This window comes from Brassica napus, chromosome C9 (genome assembly GCF_020379485.1).
Source record: "Brassica napus cultivar Da-Ae chromosome C9, Da-Ae, whole genome shotgun sequence".
NCBI lineage: Eukaryota > Viridiplantae > Streptophyta > Magnoliopsida > Brassicales > Brassicaceae > Brassica > Brassica napus.
The window spans coordinates 10,420,759-10,439,246 of record NC_063452.1 but is presented as its reverse complement, the minus strand read 5'-3'; the positions used below and the strand labels follow the sequence as shown (position 1 = coordinate 10,439,246).

Below are 18,488 nucleotides of genomic sequence, written 5' to 3'. Positions count from 1 at the left end.
TTATACATGCATGTAACTTAAAAACTTAGTATGCTGCTTTTTGTTTCGTACTAACTATAAAACCAATCACATGTGAATTTCCTAATCATGATTTTCCACAAATTACAAACCATTCCATATCCATCTCATACTATTAAATTGCCGGTAACAATAACAAATTACATTACAGATTCTTGCTACTAAGATCACCAGTATTTTAAAACTAAATCAACCTTACAATCTGACGAACTCACTGATACCCACATAAACTTCTCTCCCTTTTGTTCAACGGCAACACGAACAATATTTTCAAAATATAGAAAATTCACACACTTATTACATCCTAATGCAAACTCAACGTACAAACAAAACTGGCTTACAAAATAGTATACTTCAAGCAAAAAAATATACCATATCGCGCGCAGCGCAGACCGACCCTAGTCTATTTATATAAGTTTGCATACATTTTAGATTACATATTAATATAACTTTTGTTAATAAATAATAATCAATGCTATTGCTCTAAGAAACAACAACTAATAACGTTAAAACCATCCAACGCCTCAAACTTAAACCAACCCAATGCCCACATTAGAAGAAAATGAACATCAATATGCATTTCAAATTTCATGATGAATTGTGAAGGAGCACCAAATCGGCCGCAGAGTAAGGACGAATAAAAGCACTGTTCATTTGCCAGACCTCAAATGACGCCGTAATGGTAGCATTAAAGGCATTGTTGAACAAGAAGAGCTTCGCAGCTCCGTAGGTGGCTTCTGTCGGATATACTCTTGACGTAATACATGTTCTCCCACCTTGTCCGAACCCTTCTATTATCGAATGATCCACCTACGTACACACAATTGAAATATAATAATATATAAAGTAAAAACTAATACTAGATTTAAGTGTATGGTTTGATGAAAGGATATAATATTTTACCAAGATTCTCATAGTCAATTTCTCCTCTTTAAGGACCGGTACGAAGCTTCCATATACCGATTTAACCACATCGTTTGCCATTGTCGACCTATTTAATGACATTTTGATTAACTTTAAGTCAATATTTTCTGATATTTAAAGGAACTTAGTAATTACTTAATTTGTATAAAAAGAAGAATCGAATCTATCAATGCATGTTTAACATGAAAATTACCTTAAGGTGTCAGTGCAAAAGAAAGTCTTGAGTTCAGAATTTTTCCCCTTAGTCGTCACATAGAAGTAAACCGTGGTTTGTTCCGATAAGCTTTCATCAGTAAGAACAGAGAATCCGAAAGGCCCTAAAGCACCACTTACAGTTGAACCTCCACTTGTTTCACAGCTGAAATCTTCTTCAGCTTCCACGGATTCATCTCCAGTGATTTTTTTGAGATCTTCTTTGTTGATCTCGAACTCAGCTTCTATGTCTAGCTGAGCCGTGGAACTTACATCAACCTGAACCACCGTCTCTGGTTTAACCTTCATGTCGAACTTCTTGCTGCTCAGTCTCAAAGATTTGACTTCTTCAACTGGCCATTGGAGTAAGTTCTTTCCCGTCTTCGTGTCTAGGACAACAGTTCTAGGGATGCTCTGCTCATGATTTTAACAAATTTAACCCTTAACTTGGGACACAAGTAACTAGCACATCAAAGCCTAACTTTCATAGCACGTTAGGTAGGGAAAACATACCTGAACAGAAGACCAAACCTTTTGTACATCAGCAGCTTCACTGTCAGATTCACCGATCCAACCCCACAAGATTCTTCGTCTCTTATTTCGATCGTAAAACGTTTTTGACGCATAAAATTTCCCGTAATCATATCGCAAACCGGTACTTATCCCAACATCGAAAATAGGATCATCCGGGATCCATGTTCCATTTGAATCATAATATGTCCCAATGGCATAATGGTCGATCCTAGTATCGTCCATGCTAGCCTTCAGGATATGTTTCACATCCGGTCCATTGACAGAAGTGTCAAGCCCGTTGATTTCAGTCTTGGACACCGGGTAAAAGTCAATGCACTCCCACATTCCCGTATCAGGGACCTGGTGCAACAAGTTATCTAGCTTCTCGTAGGTTTTAAAATCGGTAGTATCATAGACTAGAGATATTCCGGTTCTGTTGACCTTGGAACCGATGGTAATCCGCCATTTTCCATCCAATGTCTTCCAAGCCGTTGTTGGGTCACGGAAGTCCTTGGCTCCGATACCTGGAGGCGGTACAAGAACAGGGTTGCCAGAGAACTTGGTCCATTTCATTAAAAGGGGGTCACTGGGATCTTCAGGATAGGCAAGATTTAGAACCTAAAAACAATAATTATTATTAGTAGTGTAATCCATTGGTCCGACCAAATTGGATTTATCTCAATAGTTAATTCAGATTTTAGTTTTTTTTTTTGAGCAAAAGTTAATTCAGATACAGTTAGTTCAACAAGTTAGAAAGAAGTCATACCAGATACGAATTCGAGTCCAATAGTAAATATTATTTATTTACCTTTTTCCAAAAATATCACAAATATTATCAAAACCTTATATTGGAATCGTATAAAATTATAAATCGACGATCACGAGTAAAAAAAAGATGAAGAGGATTTTAAAATTATTACCTGTACGAAGTTGTCGGTGGAACCGGTGTAGAGCATTACAATGGAGCCATCATCGAGCAAAGTGGCGGAACCGGTCCAGACGCCGTTAGCGTCGTACCACTGGTCAGGAACCATGGCTAATGGGAAGTGAAACCAGTGTATAAGATCCTTTGAAACGGCGTGACCCCAAGCAATATCACCCCAGACGGCTCCATTTAGATTGTATTGATAGAAGAAATGATACAATCCCTTATAGAACAATGGACCTGGACGCATGATTAACATTCGTTTTTACCAAAAAAAAAAAAACATTCGTTCATTTGATGCGACGAAAACACAAGTTCTGTAATGTATTATGGATCTTGTGGTGAATAATGAAATCATTGGTCAACTAAGTTACTAGAACGAGTCGGACCGCAAAATAGACAGCTAAACAATAACTGGCATGCAGTTTGAACAATGAACATGATTCACGTGGTATAGAAAACAGGTCAGATAAATAATTAAACTAAACTTTAACTTATAAAGAAAAATAATAATTAAACTAAACAATAAATCTTTTAAGAAACGTTCAGGTGTTCATAATTTCCCACAATATTTTTGTTTCCATTTTTTTCTTTTTGTTCCATTGACTTTTTAATTTTGTCCGCAAACGACTAATTTTTTTTTTTTCATTTTAAAATATCTTCCTTTTTCTCAACATACTTCTACCAGCTGTGAAGGTTTCATATTGAAGTTAAATCATTTTTATAATACGTTCTCCATAATTTACAGAAACAACAAAAACAATGTTAATGGGAAAAATAGTTACTTGTAGAAGAAAAAACAAGAGAGGAGATACGGTAGAATCTAACCATTAGGATCTGCAGATGGTGAAGCCAGATAGTTGCCATTCACAAACGCCAATGGATGGAGAAAGTAAGAGCCAAAAGAAGATAGGAAAAAATTTAAATGCGAAATGAAACCGATAGTCATACATCATACATGTTAAAAAAAAAGAAATTGTATGATTCCTGATTTAAAATTTTACGGATTTCAAAGAAAATATAGTTGACATCACTCTTGCATGATTACTTAACTCGTGTTCCTTAAGCTATGATTATAAAAATAGTCAAGAACTCTAATCTTCATGAAATTACGAAAAGGAAAAGGAACACTTTGAACTGTTTTTGCTATTTACATATATATAATTAGAAAATCACGAATGTTAATACCGTTCATCCAGTTCTTCTCAGGCTGAAAATGAAACGCCGTTCGTTGCCACGACAACATCGTATTGTTCCACGCAAACGGTTCTGTTTTCCGAAAGTTTCTCTTCTCCGACACACCGGCCAAATGAGCAGGTGACTTCGTCATTGTTTCATCACTTCCACAATTCTTGCTTGCAGAGCCGTTGTGTATAACGATGAGAGTGACGTACAAAGCGATCAAGAGCAAGATGACGGCGCGATGGACTTTGATGGGTTGTCTCCGACGGCTTTCCAAGATCAGGTCGTCGGATCTTGAATCTGATAATGGTTTTCGTCGGAAGATGACAGGCAAGAGAGCATCCGAGCTCGCCATTTATTTTTCGTTTTTTTTGTGCAGAATTGATGCATGTAACAGGAAATGGCAAATACACTATATCTTGGAAAATCATTCACAAGAATAATCTCAATATTAAGTTATATTATCTGAGACAGGTCAGCAGATCAGAGCTGTGATTTTTTTTTGTATTTATTAAACACTAAAATTCATGTTAACAGGCTATAAGCCTATTATTATTATTTTGATAAGAGCAAGATTATCTCTAAAACTCTTAATGGGGTTCTTAATGATTTTTAGTAATAAATTTAACCTTAAGAATTTTTGTTAAGAAACTCCCATTTTGGATGGTCCAATGGGAGTTTCTTTTTTTTTTTTTTTTTGAATGAATGTTAAATTTATTCAAAAAAGCCTTTATACAACAAGTGCATACTGTATACTAGAATTAACCACTAGCTACCTTTTCAAATATGAACTGAAGCCTATTTACATTCTAGTATAAAACCAGTATTGCATTAATCTCTCCATACCCTTAGCCCCACTTCTACTCATCAACGTGATCTTGTTGCGTATCCCTTTATCAACCATCCTTTTAATAACTGACAACTGCATCTTCTTCTCCCCATGAATTACCTTATTACGCTCTCTCCAAATTGCATAGAGCACAATCTGAAACGCATAACGAAGGCAAAACCGGCTCATCTTCTCCCTTTTCTCATCTGAAATGATCGCAATGATTCCAGACCAATCTGTAGTATAGGAACTACACAATATCCCTTTTGTAACATACTCCCATACCTGAGACGAGTATTCACACTGGAAGAACAGATGGCTTCTCGATTCAGAGGCATTTTTACATAATACACATACTGTATCAAGTCCCCTACTCCATATAGCCATCTTATCTAACGTTGGCATTCTATCTCTGATAGACACCCACGCCATAAAAGCAAATTTAGGAGTAGCATGAGGAAACCAGATAGCACGTGCCCATGAGACTGGATTCTTACTCTCTCTCAGCAAATACCAAGTTTCCATCGTAGAGAATTTCTGTTTAAAACCAGTTTTACCACTCCACAGATTACTATCCTCCTTCTCAGGCACAAGATTACTTGCAATGATGTGCAGTTCCGCTTCTATAACATTTAACACACCTGTGCGATGTCTTCTTCTCCTTCGAACAGCTAATACTGCTTCCTCCAGTGTCGCATCCCTTCTCACACCCAACTCAATCACACCTCGCGGACCCAATGGGAGTTTCTTAATTAGGGTTTCTTGATCAATGCTACACACTTACCTCCAACACAAGCCACTGCTGCTCTCAGTTTCTCTAACGAAAACCGCTCCCATGCCACTCCTCTACAAGATGTTCCACGGTGTGTTTCGTATGATATGATGAGCATTTCTTCAGCCATTCTGTTTGCAACTTTCTCTAGCTGTGACTCTATTGTTTATTTCCTGGTTAGGTAGAAGGATTCAGTATCTAAGTCCAATGGAGCAGTCTGCACAAAGGGGAACAGAGATGAGGAGCTTTCGTTTTGTTGTATGAATGAGACAAGTAGTGAACTTCACTAACCTGGAACCGGGAAGGAACGTACTGAAGCATCTCATACTCAACTAAACAAAGCTCAATGATGAAAAAAGATAAAAGCTCCACCTAAAAACACACACAACTGACAAAACCCACATTTGATTCTCCTCTATATACCTACCAACTAAGAAGATATGGTCAAAAAAGTTATTATACAAACCTTCTTGTCAGATTGTGCAGCTTTGAGAAACCTCCTCATGAACACATATGGAGTTGGCAGACAGAAGTTGAATTGCAATGTATTCGCCATTAACTTCTCCTGCAAGTAAACAAACCCATCACACAAACATTTATAGAGAGAGCATCCATGGTTTATGATATCTAGTGAAGAAGGATTTTTTACCATGTCAAGAACTTCTCTTCTCGTGTAAACCTTGTCAGAGATCACGATGAGATCATCAACAACAGGGACTGAGACTTCTTCGTATTTTCAAGCGAGCAACAAAGCTGTTACACCAACAAGTTGAAGTTTTTTCCTTGGGACATGTTGAGTAACCGCAAGAAACATGTCGATGAGGTTGATTGTGAGGTAAAGCGTCTTTTCCATGAGCTCAAACTTGTAATGCACCTGCACATAACAATGGTTTAATTACTAAACTATATTTCCGAGAAACCAAACCAGAGTAGTCTCTGTACTAACCTCAATCAACCAATCAACAAGGATGCCTCTCATCCTCACGTTGATGTCAGGCTGATTCTCCATAATCAATCAACAAATATGACTTCAAACTGTACCGGAACTTTCCAATCATGTTGCAAACAAATTCAAACACACAAACAGCTTACTGAAAGGAGATATTCTAATTTGAATCAACAATGTTAAATCCTAGAAAAAAAGATGGAAACTTTCGATGATTCATAGGTAGAAAAACCAGAGAATTGGAGGAGGACCTGCTTGCGAGAAGAGACCTGCTTGGGAGAAGAGTCCTGCTTGAGAGAAGAGACGACGACATGAAGAGACGGCGGAGAAGACGACGGAGAGCACGTGGTGTCAAAAACCCACTAAAGATCGGTCACCAAAATCCCTTGTTAAGGATCAGTAACTATAATTATATTTATTTTTGATTTAATTAAATCACTCATTTAGCTAAAAACCTCTATTAAGGATCTGCAATAATGATGGTCTAAGAGCATGATTATTGGAGGTTCTTATACTGAGGTTTTTATCGGAATATAAGAAACCGTATCTTAACTTTTAACTAAAACAACTAAGAACTGGTTCTTAAATAAGAGTTTTAAGAACCGGTTCTTAGCTTTTTTTAATTAAAAATTAAGAGACGGGTTCTTATATTCCGCTAAGAACTCCACACTAAAAACTTCCCAATAATCATGTTCTAAGCCTACAAGTCAATAGTTTGTTTAATACGCACTTAGGGGGTATATTCAACTGAGAGTTTTAGGTGATTTGTATTAAAATGACAAATCCACTGTTATTTAAACATGAATTTTAAAAACTCATTTAAAATCCACTGTTATTGAACTTAACATTTCGTAGAGTACTCTAAAATTCACTGTTATTGAAAATATTTTAAGTTGTGGAATTTTAAAATTTTCAGGTGATTTTATGGTGTTTGGGTGGAGTTTTTTAGTTAAAAAAATTAAAATCCAAATCTCATGGTTTTAGGTTATATTCTAGAGTGGTTTAACAAAAATCACATAAATCTCTGCAACTTATTAAAATCATCTAAAACTCCATTAAAAGTCAAATCAACTCAAATGTTATATTTATATTGAATACAAATTATATCGGCAAAATGGATTTTGGGGCAATAATATAGTTGACCAATTCGGGCTACTATAATGCATACATAACAATTTTGGGGCAATAATGTAATGCATACGTGATACGTAACGATTGTTATGCAAAAAGTGTGTTTTTGTTAACCGGTTTTACCTGCTTGCAAATAAATTGTTTTATTTTTCTTAGTCATTTAAATCATTGGTTGTATAATAGTTTGTATAATAAAAATGTAAAGATGGATTATATTATTTGGTTGACAAACTGATCTGTAGTACTGTGTAGATTAGTATTGGTTAAATATGATACAGTACGTGACCCAACTAATCCTTAGTATATAAAAATCAATTACGCAATATATACAGTTAGTTAAACTTTTTTTTATTTTTATATATCAATAACCGTGTGTATATTTTTTAAAATAAAATGGTGTATTAATTTTTAGATTATGTGTGCTCGACATTTATTATACATTTAAAATTATCTTTAACGCGGGAACCTATTAAAAATGAATAAAAATCATAGGTAGAGCAAATGAATAAAAAATTTAGTAAATGAATGAAAAATCTAGGACAGGGCAAAATACCTGGATCCGAGAACCGAACCGAACTCGACTCAAAATTTATACCACCCAAAGATATCTGAACGGATCCAAGATTCTGGTATCTGAAGAACCATATCCAAATCCGATCCAAACCGAAATAGTTTGATATCCAAATAACTATATGATTGTGTTATAATTCTATTAAATTCAGTTCATAATATTAATTATGTATTTTATTTAATTATATGATACCTAACATACATCATATTTTATTGATAGTTGTTTTCATTTTCAAATAAAATAAATAAAATTGACTTGAAAATTATGCACAGCTATAATGCATACATAAGGATTGTTTTATGTAATGCAAAGAGTGTGTTTTTGTTAACCGGTTTTACTGCATAGTCTCTTCTATGTAAATTGTTTTATCTTTCTTAGTCATTTAAATCATTGGTTGTATAGTAGTTTGTATAATAAAAAAATGCAGATGGATTATATTATTTGATTGACAAACTGATCTGTAGTGTGTAGATTAATTATTGGTTAATATGATATAGTACGTGACTCAACTAATCCTTAATATAATCAGTTACGCAATATATATAGTTAAACTATTTTTATTATTTTTATATATCAATAACCGTGTGTATATCTATCTATACCAATAAAGTTGGTTTGCTCCCTTCTCCTTGCGCCATGTCATCATGGAGGGAGGGGCAAATCCCAACACGTGGCATCCTTAAAAAATCGCAAAGCTCGCTTCATTTACGTTCGCCGAAATCGCTGGTTCTTTGTGTTTGGTAGGTTTTTATTTGGTCCTCAAATTTTTATGGGCTTTAAGCAAAAAATTATAAACCCATGCAAATTAGGTTTAGTCATCTTCTTCCTTCGATATTCTCTGTCTCGCAGCCGTAAGTTCTATGGAACTTAATACCGACTAGCTCACCGTTACGTCTTCAGCTTGCATTAATATGTACTTTATTCCTAGCTTTTACGTGGTTAACCCACTCATGAAGCATTCAATCGACTCATCGATTTCCAAAGTAACCGACTAAAGCAACGAGTATAAATACACCAACTTCCAGCGATGAACAGAATAACTACAACAAGCTCTACAAGGATAGTTTGTTCAGCTTACCAATTACGACAACGGCGAATTCCTACATCCTTGGGAGCTGCTCCAACACGTTGAGACCATGGAAAGAACATGGGAAAATATCTAATTTTATTCGTCTTTTTACTCAACGCCGATTTGTTTGGTGGTAGAGGAGGACATCTACTCTTCTTTACTGTTTAAAATCAATCTAGATCTGAACCTCTCCGGCGTATCCTAGCAGGTTTTTTTGGCCTCTTCAATTCTATGCTAATCTTCAGCTTGATCTATGTTTCGATAGAATTAACAATTGAAGAAACCCTCTGATGAAGTTTTATGGACAGTTTTCTTTTTATTACATAACCGAAGCTGCAAGCTGTGTTTTTGTTGGTATCTCTTGCAGTTACCATCATGTAGCCCCTCTTAGGTTATACGCTTAGATGTTTTCTTCTCTTGCAGATTCCGAAGACTTTAAAATCACATCAGAGCCTCAGGTTGCGATTACACCAAGTTTGCAGCTTCAGATGATCATTGTCTCCGTTCTTTAAACATGGGATGAGAGAGTATGTCATCGGAGATTTCATCAATATGTTTGGAAGCGTAGCTATTAATTTTGGCACAAACCTTCTCAAATTGAGACCTAATCAAGTTTGCATTTGCCTCAGTCAGTACCATTTCGTTGCATTTGTCCTTCTGAGCCTTACTCTGTTGGTTTTGTGTATTATGAGAGAGAGAGAGAGGTTAGCCTTATAGGATAATGGTGGAGGAGAGACGCAATTGATGCCGCATATACAGTTTCAAACATGGATAGTTAATAGCAACTGTTGATGAGACTAAAAGGTCAAGAAAAAAAAAGTATAGGTGTCATTCCTCCACTCCAATATTTTAGTAATTATCTTCCGATCAGGCTCTGTTTTCATGAATTATTTTTTACTTTCATTCTGCAGGATGAGAACAAGTGAGGAACCGCCAGTATGTGTGACATGCTTTACATAGCAACGTCGCACTCCTTGCCAAATTCATCTTCTCTCTTGACCTGAGCTAAGGTTCATAAATCAAATGAAAAATATGAAGGTAGCTACTTGACTCCATGTTCAAGTAATGGTGGATAAGTATGAAGTCAGCTGGTAAGTTTGATTTTACACTTGCAACTTAAGATTTTTTCCGAACTGTTTCCTGATGTATTTGGAACTACTTGCAGTGATGGTATGAAAGGATACTTGACTCCATGTTCAGGGGAAACTCACCCGCCTATATTCAGGTCCCCAGTGAAGGGTAGGGAGGGCATCTTGCCAACCAACTCATGTGAGATCACGGACCTAGATCAGTGGTTTTTCTAACTTTTAACGCCTCAGCTTCCCCGCCCGTCACACTATGGAAGCTGGCCATGCGAATCTTTCTCAGTCTCTCTCGCTCTTCTTCTTCTCCTATGATTATTGTTTCCAGTCTTCACAACATTTTTTAACTGCGGCACTAAAAGGGTTTTACTTAAACCAAACTTTGTATATAAGTCTTAATATTCTATTCATATACCAAATATCGAAAACATATATTGGTGCCTTATATCCAACATAATGTCAAGAAGGTGCCCCATCAATGATATGGACAACACTAAAAGGTTTGTATTAAGAACTTTATAAACTTCATCTGAACGGATATATGTCAAAATAACTATGCATTGCTATTGCTTCAGTTTTACCTTCAACTATAGCTTCTATTTTAACCTTCAACAACTTATGCAACTATTTTCTCATTCAGCCTGTCTGAATCAATTTCAGCCCTAAAACAACTACAAATCTTTGCAAGTTAAACGACAACCTTTTTCGCAAAAAAAGAAAAAAAAAAGTTAAACATCTGCAAATACCTACTTGATACAAGGAGGTGGCACTTGCCCCCCTAATAAATAATCAAATTCTTTGTAACTTGCCCAAAATTTAGTTATTTGCCTCTATTAAAAATCAAGTTTTAGCCTGATTTTTATATTTACATATGATTTGCCCCCACTAAAAGTTTGTTCTACGTCCGCCTAAAATGAGATAATAAACAAATATAAAAGATAGAAGACATCATTAGACGGTCTAAGCCATCCGAGTGCGAGAATAATTTACAAACGTACACATGAAACTTACGTTTATAAAATACAAATAAAATTATCCCATTATTTATACCAATATTCATAGACGTAACGTGCATGGGACTTTAAGGAAAAAAACAAAATGGAAAAACAAATACTATTCGATTATATAAAAGAATAACACCCAAAGTATTGGTAAATCGTTTTGTCTTACGCAACACCATGTAAACAAATATAAAACGGTCGGAGTTAATACCAAAATACTTTTAAGTGTTTAAAAGGTGATCAAAAGAATTAGGGGGAATAGTTAATTCTTCTTCATTCTTTTAACTTTAACACCATTTATAAAAAAAATCAATATTCTTTTTCATTCTTTTTTTTTTTTTTGATAATCCAGGGGTTTCCCGCTTCGCGGGTCATTTCCCTGGGCCCGGTCAGGCAGCGGTCCACTTCACCCGGGAGGGCTTTACCTGGGCTGAATCGAACCCAGTACCGCTTTGGTGTCCAGAAGAGGCAGGGTAGTTGCCGCATGGGGAGGGAATCGAACCCGGATGGTGGTTGCCACCACAGACCCGTCCTGCCACTTGGACTACCTCGTCCGGACTCTTTTTCATTCTTTTAATTTAAAGAATCATAAAACATCATTATTTCTATTAAATCCGGTAAAAATATATTAAAGAATACATATTCTTTTGTTTTTCTACTATTTTGTTCTTTTTCTTCTTATTATATTTTAGTGATCATAAGTTCGAATCTAAAAGCAACACCATCCGTGAGATCTAAAAATCAGTATGTAAACAAAATAATAATAATATTTTATTCTAATTATTATGCCCAATTCTACACTTAGATGATTGATTTTTGGGGAAGTTCTTGCTGAGTATATTTTCAGAACCTTATATCACCTTCTCTCCTCTTTTTCTATTACTTTAATGGAGTATTGATTATTTTCAAGAACTCCAATGAAAAATCCTCTTTGTAGGTGCTCTAATGCACAAACACGTTATCAGCACTTACGGAAAATTAACTAAGTCAATAATCACTATTAAGAACACTACCTACACATGAGTTGAAACGTTTAATTAAATTAAGTATTCTTCGATGATACAAATCAAACTTTCTAGCTCAAATAAAAAAAAAACTCTTATATATAAATGTCAAAATTAATGGAGATAGACCCCTATCAAAACTTGAATAATTCCATCAAGACATCGAAAGCAATATCATCTTTAAAGTATCACTGTTATCAAGAACCATCACCCGTATGTCATGCAATTATTATGCCCAATACTGGCCAAAACTACTAAAGACAGCTATTTTTTTCAAGAATATGACAATTAAATCATTAACCATCATCCATCCATTTGCTTTTCCAATAAAGTATAACGATATGGAAAAATGATTATCATCTGAAAACTTATAAGTTCATTATGTTAAAGACATTCAAGAATATTTTAACAAAAAAAAGTTAGCATCATCCTCCATCATCTACAAATATCAACAGACGGTTCGTATCTAGATGCAATTTATCTATACAGTACAACAATGTTTTGCAAAAATGACAAAGATATAGGAAAAAACTACATTGATAAAGTTGGTTGGAGCCTTGGAGGCATGACCATAAGCTCGGATCAATGTTGAAGTCACATTAAAAAAACATTTCATGAAGTGCGAGTTAAAATACTCAAATCTCACTCAACCACTTTACGAGCAACGAAGTCTACAATCATACGTCCCAACAACATCAACAGAAGGTGCGAGCACTGCTATTTCTAGAAGAAAATAACAAAATTCATCTAATTCATATAATAATACATCAATCACATTTTATTCCTTAACATAAAACATCAGATCGCAGCAACTATTATATACTTCACAGTAACAAATATTTATGGATTTATACTGACCAAAAATAAAAAAAATTTAATCACTCCTTCGTTATTACTATTATTTGACTATCTCTTTTTCTCAAACATATATATATTCCTGCTAATGGATGTAATGATCCACAAACAAATGACCAAATTCGTGTTTCATAATTTTAGCACAATATGGATTGGTCTCGACTTTCTTTCAGCTTTCATAATAAATAAAATTGAACCACATCTTCTTTTTTTGAAAATTACAACGAAGAGAATTCAAGATATAAAAATGTGAAACTCTTAGAAAAGGTATTAGTTAGTCTTACCTTCGATTTCTTCAACTATATCAAAGTAAAATAAAAAAAATATGAACCACTTTTTATCTTTTTATTTTAAATTTTATGTTCTCTTTAAAAAGAAGCGTTAGTGGTTCTTTCAGTCCAAACCAACAAAATTTAATAAAATTTACAATATGATCCTCGAAAACAAATTAATTTTATTATGTTCAATTTAAAGTAATTTTCAAATATTTTATAAAATTTAAATATATTTAAATATCAAATAATTTTATTGTAAACTCACCCGTCCGTAGGGCGGGCCAACCCCTAGTTTTTAAAATAAAATAGTGTATTGATTGTTAGATTAGGTCTGCTCATCATTTATTATTTGTTCAAAATTATCTTTAATGAAAACCTTTTAAAAATGAATAAAAACCATAAGTAGTGTAAAATGAATAAAAATCTTAGAAAATGAATGAAAAACCTATGGTTGGGCAAAATACCTGGATCCGAGAATCGAACTGAACCTGACTCAAAAATTTATACTGAACTCAAAGATATCTGAACGGATAAAAAATTTTGGTATATGAAGAACCAGGTCCAAATCCAACCCAAACCAAAATAGTTTGATACCCAAAACCAAATCATAATAATCATAATAATCTACTTAAACATATTAAATTTTTTAATTTAATAATAGAATATCTAAAATACCTGAATAATATCCAAAAATAATTAAAAGTAAATATCCCAAAAAATCCAAAAATATTCAAAACAACGGTAATATACTAAATACCTTTTGATTTTCCATCCAAATATCCAAACCGAACAAATTTTATGTTAATTTTAGACATTTAACATACATGTCAAGTTTATATGTTGTATATTATTTTTAATTTTTAGATTTAAGGTGTATTGAAATTTTTGAAATTGCTTACATATTTTAAATAATTATATGAATCCGAATCCAACTCGCAAATATCTGAACAAAACCCAACCGAAATTTATAAATATCCTTATGGAGATTAAATTCCTAGTCTAAAAATCTCAAAGCCAAATAGATCCGAACCAACCCGAATGGATATTTGAATGTCCATCTCTAGAAAATCCTTTGAAAATGAATAAAAATATCTAGGCAGTTTTAGATAATGTATTAAAAATATTAAAAATATTGAATGATTAAGGATAGTGTAAGATTGTTAATATCTTTAAAATTGGTTAGATTAATCTGTTTGTTATTATTATTGTTATAACATACGATTTATGTAATTTTAGTTGCCCTATTAAAACTTAAATGATAATCTTTTTAATAGTTTAAAAACCAGTCAATAAAAAAACTCTATTTTAATTAAACTTAGCTTGGGCTTTAAATACGTTTTAGCCCAATTGGCTTATTCACTTGACACAACTAAAATTTCTTAGTATAACTACTCACATGTTTATTTTATTAATTCTGCATAAGCCAAATAAAAATACCTAAATTAGCTACCATAATACAAAACATTTTTGAAAAATACCTAAAGATAATCAAATAGTTTTTCACACAAATATAGCACACAATGGTCAAAATAACCGAAACATATTTCATTAAAGAAGTAAAAGATATTTGTATCACTATGGTTAACTAATATAGATTTCGAGTTTAAATTTTACGGATGCGGTTTTTTATTAGGGGGGGGGGGAGGATTAGCATATTTAAATATTTTTTTAAAAATAGTTTCAAAAATAATTTTAAAATTTCAAAAAAGGAAATTCAAGAAAAAAATCAAAAATCAAAAAAATAATTGAAAAAAAAATTCGAATTGAAATTTTTTTAGTTATATATATATATATATATATATATATATCTATATAATAAATGTATAAGAGTCTTTTATCTATTAATAAAACTTATATTGGTGATTATCTTCTTTCTGTGTTTTTTTGGGTCAAAAACTCATTTAAAGTATTTTGTGAGATTTGCCCACTTTTTTTTTTCTGAGAAACTTTTTATTTCAGAACCTTATCTGCAGCCATCTAATTTTTTTTCAGCTCTTGAACTTATAAGACGCAAAGTTAAATTCAGTGGCGGAGCCAGATAAGAAGCATGTAGCTCATTTGACCCATATCAACTTTTAAGAATTAAATCAAATTTAGGCTTAAGTATGCAATATACTTTGATTAATTAGATGAGTTTTAGTAGTTTGGCCCCCTTAATATCTAGCCAATTTCATATATATACACTTTTGACCCCAATGGTTTTTTTTTCTAGTTCCACCACCGGTTAAAATTATATGTTTTTTTTTTTTGCTAAAAAGTTAAAATCATATGTTGCTCAGTTTTTTTTTAAATAGTTACACTAATTACACTGTTTTTAATATCTAGTTTTCTTATTTTGAGTCATGATTCTTATTTACATTATATACTAATAGTTTATCCGCGTTTCGTGAGGATTTGTTTTTTAAGATTGTATTACATGCATGTAACTTGATCTGCTCGTGAATGGGGAGATTCAAGACAGGCCCGGCCCTGGACTAAAGCCCGTAAAACCAGGGCTTTAGACGCCAATCGTTGTACATTAGGGGCGCCAGATTCTACGAATATATTACCTTAGTCTAATGGTTTATATCCTTCTCATCAAGTCCTTTAGGTAATGAGTTCAATGCCCCATCTTCTTTTTACTATTTTTCTTTTTATTCCTTACCTTTTCTAACAATTCTATCACATATATTACTAAATAAACTATTTAATTAAGCAAACCTTAGTTATTCCTTACCTTTTCTAACAAATTTAATATACTCTATTACATATGTTACTAAATAAACCATTTAATTAAACAAACCTTAGTTATATATATATATATTTAAAGTACACGTTCTTCTTCTTTTTTGTTTTCTATTTTTTTCCTTGAGAATAATTTATTAATGATCAAAGTATTCATTTATTTTCTATTATATTTTTGGATAAAAAAGCTTTGTATAAGATATTTATTATAACAAAGGATTGAAATTATCAGTTGCTCAACTTCTACATTTTTAACAAAAAAGAAAAATGATGTTGATGTTATAATGTAATTTTATCATATTTTGCTGTATTATACAACTTATGTTTTTTATTTATAGAAAATGTTACAAATTAAGATTAGTAATAAATTTGGCTTATAAATATTTTAGTTAATTAAAGTTCATCAATAGATATATTATTTTCAATAATAATATGATTTTATCTCTCTGTGATTTGTTTTTTTTTTGTTAAAAAATTATGATTTAATAGTATATTGCATTTTTTTATTACATACTTAAAATTCATTTAAAATTTTAGCTATATTTAAGGGCATAATTTTTTTTGTGTGCTTTAGGTGCCACATAAGTCTCGAGCGGTACTGATTCAAGATAGTATCCAATATTCTCCAAGCGGACTGATAGTGACCCAGTATATTCATAGATGCCCATGCTCTTGTATCTAAGGGGATGTATTGAATCACGGATTTTAAAAGGTTTTGGGGTTGTTTTAAAATCCTCTGTTATTCAATTAAGGATTTTAAAATTTAGTTTCAAATTACTTGTTATTGAACATAAAATTTATATAAAATCACTAGAAACACTTGCAAATGTCATGTTATTCAATTAACTATTTACAAAACTTAAATCAAATCTACTGTTATTGAAAGGTAGACACTATTTTGAAAGAAAAAGCTATGAATGTGATTTTGGGATACTTTGTGTTAATTCAAGTTAGAAAATGTGGTTATAAAACTCCTACCTCTACATGTGTTATTTGGAGCGACTTCAGAATAAAAATAAAACATCTATCTAACGATGAAAAAGAAAATATATGCAGAAGACAATTGACGGCTACTTTGCATCTATCTAATTCTTGAGATGATCATTCAATGCGTATGACTTGCAGCTTTGTCTCTCTGCTCCATTAGCAGATACAAAAAAATCAAACCTGTGAACACTTCATCTATGGAGATCGGCTCAAACCCCATAAAGTTTCTTCCTTTATCGATAGCACTACTCTGTTCATCTTCTTCCTCTGTTATTATCCCGCGATGGCTGCAGATGTAAGATGCTTAGGAGGAATCCAAACCTCTCACTGATCCTTGGTAACTTTGCAAACACCACTCTTGGGTTCCTCTGTAATTTCTGAAAAACCAAGCTATCAGCTTCCTTGTAGGACACACGAGCATACTCTATATCTAGATGTTTCAATTTTTGGGTGTGTCTTGTTGGAACTTAGAACAATCAGGAGAACATAGTTATCATTCTCGAGCTTCCAGACATGGTTTTTCTTGTCCGATCCCAGAGTCTCCTCAGTACTGTGGGAGCTTACAAAAACTGGATCTATCTAGCAACCAATAATTGTCTGGTAACATCCCTCCACAACTGTGTACTTGGTTACTGTTCTTGGTGTCTCTTGATATGTCAAACAATGATTTGAACGGTAAGATTACTTTAGCAGAGTGTAGGTTTGTGAACTCTTTGGTTCTGTGTAAGAAACAGTTATCTGGAGTTGTCGTCTTTGGGTAGATTAGCGACGTTCTCTTTGTCTAAGGTCGCATTCCATCTTTCTTTATCTCACCTAAATACTCCTCTGATGATTTCACTGAGAATCAAGGTCTCTCTGGTCATTCTTTATCTTCGACCTGTGGAGTTAAGCAAGAATAATCTTGTGATTATCAGCTGGCGAGTTTGGTGCTGCAGCATGGATGTTGTTAGCTTTTGGGGTTTGGTGGTATTGCCATTTGAAGTGTACAAAGAGAAGAGAAGTAGATTAACCAAAGGAGGAGTTAGTTATTTGGCGTAAAGACTTAGTAGCCATAAGCTTGCTCAAGTTTCTTTGTTTTAGAAGCCTTTGGTTAAAGTTAAACTTGGGACTTAATGGATGCAAGCTCTGAGAACATTATACTAGGACATGGACAGCGTATAAGGCGCTTCTTTCTGATGGCACAACATTTGCGGTGAAGCACTTTAGCACATGTAAGCTAGGGGAGAAGGAGTTGTGGGAGCTGTGTCACCCTAACTTGTTTAGAAGTTCTTTTTGCAGGCACAACACGATAGACCTGATAATTGTGTACCCTTTTGTTTTTTGGAAAACATCACTCAAGTTATTTGTTCCGGATTAAGCTTTTACACGTAACTATAACTATGAGAATGAGTGTATGACATGTGTAGCAAAAATGAGCGTACATGACATGTATAGCAAAAATGAATGAATTAACATGAAGACTTGTTAGCAAATCACCTATTATATATT

General features: G+C 33.4%; 1 protein-coding gene and 1 long non-coding RNA gene across 2 annotated transcripts; one reads left to right on the top strand and one right to left on the bottom strand.

Moving 5' to 3' along the window:
- Positions 1-353: 353 nt before the first annotated feature.
- On the bottom strand, positions 354-4,329 carry LOC106436892 (acid beta-fructofuranosidase 3, vacuolar). The gene is made up of 7 exons (XM_013877842.3): positions 3,761-4,329; positions 3,401-3,409; positions 2,568-2,812; positions 1,648-2,265; positions 1,136-1,548; positions 922-1,009; positions 354-828 (listed from the first exon to the last, which is right to left on the bottom strand). The coding sequence occupies exons 1-7, from the start codon at positions 4,107-4,109 to the stop codon at positions 607-609; spliced, it is 1,944 nt and encodes a 647-aa protein (XP_013733296.2). The 5' UTR covers positions 4,110-4,329; the 3' UTR covers positions 354-606.
- Positions 4,330-8,851: 4,522 nt separating this feature from the next.
- LOC106436893 lies at positions 8,852-10,573 on the top strand. Its single transcript, XR_007329302.1, has 2 exons — positions 8,852-10,163; positions 10,238-10,573. It is a non-coding gene; the product is annotated as an uncharacterized LOC106436893 (long non-coding RNA).
- The last annotated feature ends 7,915 nt before the right edge of the window (positions 10,574-18,488 follow it).